The 12,341-nt window shown below is 47.8% G+C and overlaps 1 protein-coding gene across 2 annotated transcripts in view; it reads right to left on the reverse strand.

Annotated features, from left to right (window-relative positions):
- The window catches only part of Txnrd3 (thioredoxin reductase 3), a 34,976-nt gene extending 23,645 nt beyond the window's left edge, over window positions 1–11,331 (reverse strand). Inside the window, exons 1-5 of one of the 2 annotated variants that reach the window (XM_036180268.1) lie at window positions 10,908–11,331; window positions 4,593–4,653; window positions 3,436–3,545; window positions 1,888–1,992; window positions 1,628–1,700 (exon numbers count right to left, since the gene is read on the reverse strand). In XM_036180268.1, the coding sequence (XP_036036161.1) occupies window positions 1,628–1,700; window positions 1,888–1,992; window positions 3,436–3,545; window positions 4,593–4,653; window positions 10,908–11,066 (508 nt within the window). In that variant the 5' untranslated portion in view covers window positions 11,067–11,331. The remainder of the gene's footprint in view (window positions 1–1,627; window positions 1,701–1,887; window positions 1,993–3,435; window positions 3,546–4,592; window positions 4,654–10,907) is intronic. The other variant, XM_036180267.1, reaches the window with a different exon arrangement.
- Between the last annotated feature and the right edge of the window lie 1,010 nt (window positions 11,332–12,341).

Below are 12,341 nucleotides of genomic sequence, written 5' to 3' on the forward strand. Positions count from 1 at the left end.
TGCAAGAAAGGTAAGCTCTGGCAGTGGCAGGGACGACTGTCATCCTCCAAACGAGGCACAAATGGTTAAGTCAACTATCTAACTTGCAATCTGCCGAGAAGACCCAATAATGAGTGAAAATATAAGTCTACATGAAGAGCTCTGGAGACAGAACGCACTTGTGTCTGGTGCTCAAGGGATGAGAGCCGCCTTGGCTAACAAGATAAGCACTGCACCCTTGGAATGGCAGCTTCTAGCCTCTCTCTAACCCTCACTCCTCTGAGCCGACTGTCAGTCCGCGAAAGCTGCCTGGTGGCATCTACTCTGCATGTGCCCCACACGAAATAGGCCAGGCCTGTGCACCCCTTGGCAGGACCCAAGTAAGGAATTCTCTCCGGCTGTAATCTCTTCCAGCCCACAGATTAGCAGGATCTTTTCCAGATAGGGGAGGAGAGAAGCAGGGAAGAGGCAGGAGGGAAAAGGTCAAGGGTACACCCAGACAAGTCAAAGAACAAGCAAGGTGTGCTGCTGTACCTGGGAATTCTAGGCTAAAGCCTTTGAATTAGCTTGAATTTCAGTGTTTTTGGTTTTTGTTTTTTTTTTCCCCATACTTTCCCTACCATGGTTCCAGGAGAAAAGAGACAGCACAGCTAGGCTGGGTACAGAACAGAGTCCATAGAGCAAAGAGGACACAGTTGGGTCAGGAGAGTACAAAGGTCAGAGCAGTACCCAAAGCTAGCAATAGCAGTGGCCACGAGAAGGGGCAAGGAGCCAGAGTGAGTCCCAGGACAGTGGCATCAACCGTGTGTGGCCTTCCTGAGGCCAAGAGTGTCAGGACCCTAGCTTCCCTTTCCTGTCCCCTGCTCCAAACCAACAAAGCCCAATCTGAAACCAGAAAAACAGAGACAATCAGTTGTCAGGGTTCTAGGCCAGAGCAGACCAGAGACAAAAGAATGCATTTGAAACATACGTGAATATTCTGCACAAAATATGTATGTTCTATTTTATTGAGGAGGGAAAAAAACCCCATATGGCAAGGTGAGCACTGTGCCCTGCAGCACACAGCAGAGGTATATGGCCGGGATCATGTGTGCTTCTCATGCAACCCAAGGGTAATGATGGTGGACAATGACAATAGCAGCCACTATACAGCCATTAAGCCCAGCTGTGAGACTAAGGCAGAAACAGAAAGTGAGCAGGACACAGCATATGCACTGTGCCTGCAACAATGTGAAAGCACCAGTGCATGTATGCCAAAAAAAATCTATGGCAAAAGTGTAGGTTCTGGGACATGGAACAGCCTTTCTTTTTGTAAAGCTGAACTGTTTGTGTGTTCCTCTGCAGAGTCTACACCGTTGGACGGCTCACCCTCCTAAGACCAGGCAGGGTTACATGAGATTACAGGAAAGAAGCTGCCTGTAAAAGCATAGGAGAAGGGCCGGAGAGATAGCTCAACAGTTAAGAGCACTGGCTGTTCTTCCAAAGAACCCAAGTTCAATTCCCAGCACCTACATGGCAGCTCACAACTGTCTGTAATTACAGTTCCAGGGGATCTGATACCCTCACACAAACATACATGTAGGCAAAACACCAATGTACATTAAATGAATTAATGAATTTAAAAGGCCAAGCAGGAACTAAAGCTTACCCCAGGATGAGCCCTGAGGCGATGGGACCACAAAGTCTAGCACCATGACCTTCTTTCCCAAGTTGGCAGCTTCCTACAAAAACAACCACATAAAGTGTCTTGCCATCTTCTCACTCCCAGTTTTCTCCCCCTTAAGTGAACAGTCTGAATTTGCCAGATACTCCTCCACCCCCAATCGAACCAGTTATTATAAAAGCCTAGATTGCAAGATTACAGTTAACTTTCGGAAAAGTCATTGATGGTTCATTTGGTGTTCACACCTTTGCACAAGAGAGGCCGCCAGAGCCCCCGCCAATGACGATGAGATCATAATCATGAGCGGAGTCTTCCTGAAGGAGCTTCTGCAGTAAACCATTCTTATGTGCCTAAAGATACCAAAGGAGACAGAATAGCACATGACTCCATTTTCAACCAGTATGGATTCTTTATCTAAACAAATCTGGAGCTGGAAAGACAGTTCATCAATCAAGAGCACATATTGTTCTATCAGAGAAACTGAGTTCAGTTCCCAGGAACCAAGATGCTACTGGAAACTGAGGTTCCATGGGACCTGACATTTCTGACCCCTGCAGGCATCTATGCATGTGCTCCACACAAGCATACCTCACCCCCCATACACACAAACTTAAAAATGAAAAATATTCTTTTAAAAAATACTCAATGCTGGAGATTTAGCTTAGTGGTGGAACAAAAGTCTCCACATCTGTTTCCTGGCACCAGAAATAAAGAAGACAAGCAGAGAAAAACCTCAGAAATGCTGGGTCAAACATTTGTGAGATTCTAAATCTACCTAGATCTAAGTAGAGTACAACTTATGCATACATATATATCCACTGTGACCTAGACATTCTGACAGTTATCATGTCAAATGAGGCCACTTTCCACAGATAAATGGTCAAGTGTCATTTTTCAAGTCCTTGTCCTCTGGACTGATCTTCATTTGAAACCTGGCTTTTATGCATCAGCAGCTGTCTTCATGATCTCTCACAAACTGACCCTTCATTCCACAGCTGTGCGGGGTGGCTTCCTTTATCACACACGTCTCAATGTTTTTTTTTCCCAATGGCCACATTCTAAGAATCAAGAAGTTAAAGCCCCATGCTTTGCACCCAGTATTGGAAGGCCTCACAGGGGTTCTAACTCACTGGACAACAGTCTTTGTATTGACCAACTCTTGTTGGAGAACAGCATGTTTCACCCCCTATGAGGAGGAAGAGACTTGTCCTGGCCCCAGTGACCTACCTGTCGTTCTTCCTGGGGCCACGTGAACAAATCTGTTTACCTCAGCTAGGACACAACAAAGATATGATTCCAGGTATGGCTTAGTGAACTCATGAGTTTAACTGGGCTGCTTAGAGGAGTGTGGACTTGCTGTCCGCTGCACTACTGAAGAAGGGTCTGTCTTCATGGGAATTAACAGGTTATTTATCTCTAGGAAGGGATGGGGCCTCACGAGCCATCTCATGAGTCATGAGCTGCTCTGGAGCCACTGTGAACCCCTCATGGGCTTCATGATGCTCCCTCTTCACATACACACACAAGGGGGAGTGGAGATGGACCCAGTCCTACGACGGTCACAGCCACTCTGACTTCAGGCTGAGAATGGCCCTCCTGTGCCTGGGTCAGCACGGTGTATAACTTCTCAGGTTTAGTTGGTGGGAAAGCTCACTTCCCTGCAGTCCTCAGGGCCACCTGGTGACTAGCCTCTGTTATTTTCCAATGGTACTCCCCTTTGACACTGACACAATGTGATACAATTACAATGTGAACAAACAGTGTCGAGGACCATGAGTGATGATGATCATTACCTGGAAAGTTCGGTCACATCCGCCCACGTGCACTTTATTCACAAAAATATTGGGCACTGTTTTCTGGTTACTGATTTCTGTCAGCACTTCCTGAACATTGGCCCCATCATCTAAAGAATAAAACAGTATATGAAGACACTATAAAGGATCCCCTTGCAGAGATCAAGTCTTATGATGCTCACTGCTCATTGCTTACAAGTTCACATCTGTGACAGGCCAATGTACTCCATGACTTCATGAAATAATGACTCAAGATGAGAAAGCAGCTACACCTTCAGAGGACACCTTAAACCCAAAGGCCTACCTATGGATTGCTGTTAGGACAAAACATTTGGGTTAGCTTTTGCATACACAATAGCTCTGCCACAAACAAGGGACAAGTGTCCTTTAAGAGAGCAAAACCCAAGTGAAACCTGTTCTAATAACTAACAAGAAAATGCTTCCTATGATTACATTTAAAAGTTTTTGTAGGGGTTGGGGATTTAGCTCAGTGGTAGAGCGCTTGCCTAGCAAGCACAAGGCCCTGGGTTCAGTCCTCAGCTCTGAAGAAAAAAAAAAGTTTTTGTAATATGGTCTGCAATCCACCCTCCTTCCTGGAAGATACAACTGGGCCATGGCACTTGGGACTTGGCACTTATTGGTGAGAAACAAGAGCACCTTGCTTCTTCAGGCAACTTAGTGAAAAGCCAGTGTCATGAAGGCAAAGTTGAGGGTCTTTTCTGGTCACTATCCCACCCCAAATTCCTGCAAATAGCAGATGTGAAGTGTTCAGTGACTGCCATGGCCATGGAAGACAAAGATTCAAAACTAAGCTGAAAACTGAACATGCTCTTCCCCATGGGTAATGCAACCAGGAAATGGAGTGGATTCCTTTTGTTATGACAGTTTAATCTATTTTGTAGACTGCTTGCTGGCAGGCAAGTATCCAATGCCTCAAACACTTTAAAGTTAGCAGCCCACAGCTCTTCCCATTCCCTGCCCTCAAATATGGAAAATCTTTATCAAATTGTTTGTCACATGAAGGTTCATCTTCTGTGTGCCTGAACACCAACAAAAGCTCATTTGACAGGCAGACATGAAAACACAGTGAGTTGAACAAAGTGGAACAGTCATGTTGGCACTTACTACAAACAGCAGCATCACTGACAGCTACTCACCAACTTGATCAAGTTCTAGGATGTTGTAGTCCACTCCTAAGGATGAAAAGAGTTCCTTAACCTGTAAGAGAAACCCTTGTGAGCCTCCTGCTCCCCAAAGGTTCAGCAGCCATGAAAGGTGCTCACGTGACATATGGCGAGAAGAGCTCCCCAACACAGGCAATTTTAGGGCATGAGTTCTGGCCCAGAGTGTTCTCCTTTTCCTCCACATACTTCCCCAGAATAACCCAATCCGCCACCTCCGCTCTTTTATTCTTTGTCTCCTTATGACTCCTAACGAACTTTTCTGCCCAAATCTCTCTTCTGGTTCAGGACAGGTTCATGGCACTCCTCCACAGGTGCCATGCCTCAGTGCAAATCTTCTTCAACCATGTCGCTTCCTTTTTCTGTGCTTCCTCTCAACAGCCATTAAGTTCCTCCAGCTAAATCAACCATCAAGCATCTAGGACCAGTCAACTATGATTCCAAGCCCACAAGATGCAACAATGAACCAGACACACTCTCTGCCTTCTAGGACAGAATTCAGTAGCGTGATGACAGTTTAACTATAGCCCATTTACCAGTTGCCCATCAAATTGCCCCAGAGTCTGACTGAGAGATGACAGGGTGGGTATCACCCAGAGCTTATGAGTCATTCAGCGTCAAATCTGCATGGTAACCACTGTGCAAAGCTCTAGGTAGGCTTCACCTGAACACCTGCCTCCCGGACATCTTCCAGGCCACACTAACCTACCCACCACCCATCCGCAGACAGCAATGGCTAAGTCTTAGTTCTCTGTGTTGAACAGTTCCACTCTCAGCTCCCAACAGTAACTCCATCTCAGGTGTTCCCTGGCCACCAGCTTTGTCTTCTCCAGTTCACCCAGTGGCAGCCACTGACTGGTCTTTTCATAGCCATTTTGTTACACCACCCTTCAACACCCTCCACCCTTGAGATACAACCCAGAGGCTCCAAGATCTAAGCAGATGACACATCTGCAACCATGACAATTACCTAAGAGTAACCCTTTCAGGTCTTGGAAATCTCCTAAAAGCATTCAGCAAATGAACATTTATTCTAGACAATCTCCGAAGGAAAAGCAGAGTCTATGGCCCTGTGGCCTGGTCGGTCCTGCCCCGTTCTCCTCTCCTATAGCAAGAACTCTATTTCAAGTGAGTGTGGCTCCAAAATAGCATCTCCTCAAATGGCAGGTCGCCAGCATCTCAGCTCTGAGTCACAGAAGCTTCGAAAGACTCAACCCCATTTGAGGTCAAACCCTCTACATAGGCAGCTGGTGGAAAACCCTAGGGTCCTCATCATACTCCCTGTGTAAGGTCAAGTCCCAGGACGAGAAGAGTAAGCTGGGAAGAACAAATGCTACAGGCACTGAGGAACCCTGCTCATGAAGCCAGGGTGCCTCTCGCTGAAAATTAGGTCACTGTCCCCACCTCCAGCTCAGGAACATCAGACAGGGGTTTTGCAAGGGGAGGGGCAGGCCACAATAGCAGAGAACTCCAGAGTGACTTATTTTGAAACAGGCTGTGGGAAGTTCCAGCTCAAAGGCAACAGAGATGGACTACCAGACAAGAAAAAGGAGGAGGTGACAGCCATTAGAGGGACAGACTAAACCTGCTGGTGAATGAGGGCAGCCACCACAGCAAAGGACAACAATTCCTCAGAAAACTACAATCAAAGACACCGCAACTTTCACGTGTTCACTCGTGTTCATTACAGCATCACCCACACCAGCCACACGCAAGGCATGTATCAACCGGTGCCTGGATAGGAAGGGTACACACACAATGGCTTATTATTTACTCCGAGGAACTAGGAAAATTCCAGCTCATGCTACAAGATGGACTAACCTTGAGGACATTACACTAAGCAAAACAAGCCAGATGTAAAAAGCCAAACGCTGAATGATGATGTCACTTATGGCACTTGGAGTGGTCAAACTCACTTTTTGGTGAGATGGTTGGTGAGGGCTGGGATGGTGGAAACATTAGTTACTGTGTTGCTGGGTTTAGAATTTCAGATTGAAAAGTTCTGGAGATGGACTGTGGCAATGAGAGCCAACAACGTGACTCTGTCTAATTGCTGAGTCCTTGCACGTGGTTCCAGAGACTGGAACCTGACTCAAGGTGACAAAGGAATGAAGAAAAGACACATACACAAAAATGGTGGTCTAGTCCTCAGATGGAGAAACCTCAGCATCCCCTCACCTGCCCAAGCATTTTATCATATAGAGGCAAAATGGTGGGGGGTTGGCGGGCAGGGTTATTGCATACAGTTGAACCAAGGAGCCAGCGATTATGGTAGACAGGTAAGCCAAGGATGCAAGTTTAACTAACATTAGTAGGAATAGTCCCTGGAGGGGAGCAGTCTTTTAGTCTGCAAATATCCAGGGAGGTAGCAAAAGGAAGCTTTATGCACACACTCCTTATTTTAGCACTCAGACTAGGAGGGAAGGCTTTGTCATTTCTCTGAGCACAGCCTGGGGAAGGTTTTGCCATTTTCCCATAGGTTTGAGACTTTGGAGTCCTTGGCATGGATGTTGCCCATGTCAACAGCAAATATTCACTCAGGACTTCACTCATGACAAATGTATTTTAAAAAAACAAAATCAGCTGGGCGGTGGTGGCGCACGCCTTTAATCCCAGCACTCAGGAGGCAGAGGCAGGTTGATCTCTGTGAGTTCAAGGCCAGCCTGGTCTCCAAAGCGAGTTCTAGGAAAGGTGCAAAAACTACACAGAGAAACCCTGTCTCGAAAAAAAAAAAAAAAAACAACCAAGGTATTTTGCCCTGGTTTAGTCCGGGTTATCTTGCCTGAGAGTCTGTCTCCATAGCTTGCTGGGTTTTGTGTGACAGCCAGGTCAGTGTTTGAGCTCTGGGCTAACATATGACCATAATCTTAAGTCCACACTTACCAGTAAAACATCTTGAGACACTTAAACCTTCGAAATTAAATTCCAGCCATTTCCAGGGAACCCTCACCCAGGTTTCCTTCCTTATATTCAGCCACACTGCCTTCTTCCTGTCTTCTCCTGTCTTTGCTTACATAAATTCCTGTGTCAAGTGCCTTCCCTTACAGGCTGTCCTCCTCTTTACCCCGGAAGACAAGCCCGCCCGTCCTTTCCTTGGCCCATCCACATCATCTGAAGTAGCTACTGTTTGCCTCACTGCCACAGCCCTGTTTGTCACAAGCTCTTCTTTCCGCACTTAAGAGCTGGCCGAAGGTTGCTCAGCTATTCTGAGATCCTGGGGGGCCAGACCCACGTTCATATCTCTACAGTGCTAAGTACCCAGCAACTAATGCTTGTTAAATGCCATTACCACGTCAATAAAGGAACAAATCTTTCTTCTTGATTACTGTATGGACCATATATGGAAACAGCAGTGGACTGTGGGAAATACATTTAATAAGGCCATGAACAAACCACCACAGAATCAGCCAGTGAATGGTCACCAAAAGATAGGCTTCCAGGATGTGTGCGTCCTAGAAAAAAAAACACCCAGGAAGATGGAAGACCTACCATCCAAACTGAAGTAGGGACTGTTAAGAGACCCTGCCTCAAAAAGAGTCTTGCTCCCTGCTAAAAACCAACCCCCTCAACACACACACGCATGTGCAGCACACACACACACACACACACACACACACACACACACACACAAAGAAAGAGACCAGCACATATGAAGATCAGATTGATGGAAAGGATGGACTCCTCCGTGTATAAAACAGGAGCAGATGAGATCATAAACAAAACTGGACTTTACCAATACTGACCCCCAGTGGATTAAAGAAAACAAGTGTGGAAATCATACTACAAAACTTGCAGGAGCCAAATCAGAAGAATGTGTTTGTAAGTCCTAAATAAGACTTGAAAGCCACACACCATGAAAGGGAAGTGAAGTGGGACAGGTCTCACTATGCAGAACTCACAAACCTCAATTACCAAAAGACTCAATAAAAAGAGTCTGGGAGATTTCCCAACATTTCCCAAAGGATTAGTATTTATAATATCTAAAGAAAACCTACAAATCAGCACAACAAAAGAAAAACAAGAATAATGGTCTTACTGGTTCACAGGAGAAAACTCAACGGTGTCATACAGACTTCATTAGGAAAATGAAAAATTCAAGCCACAAAGAAAGAGTATTATCTACCAGAACTACAAAAGTGAAAAACAGCAGCTGTCAGCAAGGCTGCAGAGCAAGAACTGGGACACACTCACTAGCACAGGCCAAATTGGTGTAAGCACTTGGAAATGCCCTGACCCCGTGATTGATTCCATGAGTCAATCAGCCCAAAGACACCCATTGCTTCTAGGCTTTCTGGCTAAGATCGAGTGCTAGGTAAGATGGTCAGGGGTGTGCTTCTAGATGTACCCAAGGATAGGCATCAAGCCATATTGTTTTTAAGATCAAAATACTCAGCCAGCTGTAGTGGCTCATGTCTGTAATCCCAACACTTGAGAGGCTGAGGCAGGAGGATTACCACAAGTTCAATGCTAGCCTAGGGAACGTCACATCAGTGAGAAGTAACAAAGCAGAGCTACAGGTACTAACACGTATGAGTCTCTAAGCAAAACTGCTGAGGAACAACTGTAAAACAGTATGTGATTCTACTTACATAAAGGCCCATGCAGGCCAAAAGGAACAGAGTACTGTCAGTGGTGTGAAGGCATCTAGTGACTCAGAGAACAGGGAATGCGGTTACCCTGTGGGGAGGGAGGGAACAGGAGTCTCCATGCTGGCAGTGTCATTTTATTAGTTTTTAAAATGAATACGTGTGTGTGTGTGTGTGTGTGTGTGTGTGTGTGTGTGTGTGCAATTGCAGCTGTGGAGGTCAGAGGACAACCTCAGGTGCCATTCCAAGGAAGACGCTCTGTCTGTCCACCTTCATTTCAATGAAGTCTCTTATTGGCCTGAAGCATACAGGTTAGGTAGTCTGGACTCACTGCCTCTAACTTCGTGGGGTAAAGTGCACTCCACTATGCTCATCACATTTATGAGTTCTGGGGGTCGAACCTGGGTCCTAGAGCTGGCAATATTCATTCTGTTTCTTGTGATAGGGACTCTTATAGTAGCCCAGGCTGGCATAGAATGCATGATCCTCCTGCCTCAACATCTATTTTTTTTCTTTTTTTTCTGCTAGAAATGGAACCCACAGCCTTGCTTCCACTAAGTCACACACCAGGCCCTTCACTTCCTGATATTGTTAAGTAAACATCAAAATATTGAACATCCCCATCTTGCATCTTCCTTCCAAAGGTTTGTTTCTAAGACAATGATTTTTTTTAACTCATTATATGGTAACAATGTTGAATGTCCATCTAGCCCCCAAATTACGGAGTGTGCAACAGAGTTTAAACTAGCCTCGACTTAAAACTTCCTCTACCTTCAACTTAGAAGTGGAAGTCATCCGGCGGCGCTAATCCCAACACTCAAAAAAAAAAAAAAAAAAAAAAAAAAGTGGAAGTCAAGGCCCGGCCTCCTTTTGAAACCTGATCAAGGAGCCAAACATGCTAATTAACAAGCGTGATCTGGATCCAGCTTCAACGAACCTCGCTATCCCTCGCTCTTCCATTTTAGCAGTACAATTTTAAACTCTCGGTTTTTTTTTAAGTTTCGATAAACTTAAGCCGATATCAGGCTGGAAAGCAAGCGTTTCACTAGGGATCTGCAGCCTGGGACCCGGTGACCAGTCGGAACAGGTAAGCAACTACGCTCAGAAAGGAGAATTCAACCAGCTCCCTGAAACAGGCCTAGGAAACTGCCACAAAAGGCCTACTCTACCCACCTTCAGCCTCCGCCCACCTTCAGCCCCCAGCCCCCGCCCACCTTCAGCCCCCGCCCACCCCTCGCCACTGTCAACTCGAGACCGCCCGCTCACCAGGCTCCACCCAGACCCCCCATCCACTCGGTCCCTCCCACTGAGCTCCACGCAGACCCTCCTCACTAGCCCCGCCCACCAGGTCCTGCCCCTAAACTACGATTCCTCCCTGCCCAATGAGCACCGCCCAGACCCCTCAACGGTTCCGCCCATCGGGTGCCAACCCCTGAGCACCGGCTTCGTCCCGCCCACTGAGAGTGCTAAGACACGCCCGCCCCGCCCACCAGGCGCCAACCGGGGAACTCCACCTCCGCCCCGCCCACTGAGCTGGTGCCCAGACCCCAAGATCCGGCTCACCGAACTTGCCCAGCCCCTTCACCACGCTCCTGCCGCCCCGCCCACCAGGTCCAGGGGTCCACATCCACTTCACCAGGAACTGCAGCTTAGACCCTGCCCACGAGGCCCGGCCCGTAGCTCCGCTCCGGCCGGCCCCGCCTACCCTCGTGCTGTGTGGACAGTAACTCTTGCTGAAGATCATCACCCGGTTGCCCTCGATGAGGTCCTTCAGGCGGCGCCGCACCTCCTCGCGGGCGTCGGGGGTCTGGCGGCTCGTCCCAGGGGACGACAAGCGGGCGCGGCGGCCCGGTGGCGACGACATTAGCCCGCCGCGGACCGTGCCCAGGCGGCGGTTGGGGGCGACTGCCGCCTTCCCCAGCCCGGGCGATTTCTGCGCCCGCGGAGGCGCCGGTGGGGACGGTGGCTTCTCCAGGGCTTCGTTGTGGCTCCCGGCAGGGCCGGGCCTACTCAGAAACTGCGACGCGAGCGGCCGCCAAGGGGACGACGCCGGCAACGCCACTGAGAACTTGAGAACGCGGCGCACGGGACAGCTGCGGGGCCACGCTCCCGCCCTCGCGACCGCACCCGCGGAGAGTGCCTGCCTATTGACCGGCCACGCCCCTCGGGCAGTTTCGCCCCACCTCCAAGGCCTTCTTAAGGCTAAGCCACGCCCCCTTAGCACAGCCCTGTGTGCAGGTGAACCAGGCCATCTAGTGTATCTGTAGCAGTCCCTTGCCATTTTCAAAGATGCCGTATCAAGCTTGTATGCTCTGCTATTCTTGAAATGATTGTTTTATCATTTTACTACCGTTTCTGCCGCCCAGAGGCATCTCTGCAGTACCTTTCTGCTCCTGATTCTCCACCAATCTCAAGATAGGTGCTTTTCAGGAAGGATAGATGTCTACATTTTATTTTGGGAGTCGTGAATAAAACTATATCTAGGAAATACGGATTCTTGTTCAAAGTTTGTATTACCGAAACTGAATAAAACATCACTTTCCCATTGCAATTTAGTCTTAATAGGAGATTCCTAGGTCACTACCACCCACGAACCCCCATCTCCATTCCCTGTGACACAGTGTGTTGGTTAGTTTTTTGCAACTTGCACAAACTAGGATTACCTGGAAAGAGAGAGACTCAGTTGAGAAAATGCTTCTTTCAGATTGGCCTGTAGGCAAGCCTATGGATCATCTTCTTGACTAATGATTAATGTGGCAGCACCCAGACCACTGTGGAGGGTTACCACCCTTGGGCAAGTGGTCCTACATTGTAAGAAAGCAGGCTGAGCAAGCCATCAAGAGCAAGCCAGTAAGCAGCACTCCTCCATTGTTCAGCCTCTGCTCCTTCTTGAGTTTTCCATCTTTTCCCAAAGATGGACTGTGACTGGGGACTTGCAACCCAAATGAACCCTTTCCTCCACTAAGTTGGTTTTGGTCAGTGTTTTATCATGGCAACAGTAACTAGAGAACATAGTATTCTGGAGCCACCCCCAACAAATAAACCCCTAAACCACCCTTGTCCAGACAAATCCTATGGGCGACATTTGGAAAGAAGGCCAGAGGGCTAACTGGCTCGCTCTCAGCCAAATAAGGACACA

This window comes from Onychomys torridus, chromosome 3 (genome assembly GCF_903995425.1).
Source record: "Onychomys torridus chromosome 3, mOncTor1.1, whole genome shotgun sequence".
Classification (NCBI taxonomy): domain Eukaryota; kingdom Metazoa; phylum Chordata; class Mammalia; order Rodentia; family Cricetidae; genus Onychomys; species Onychomys torridus.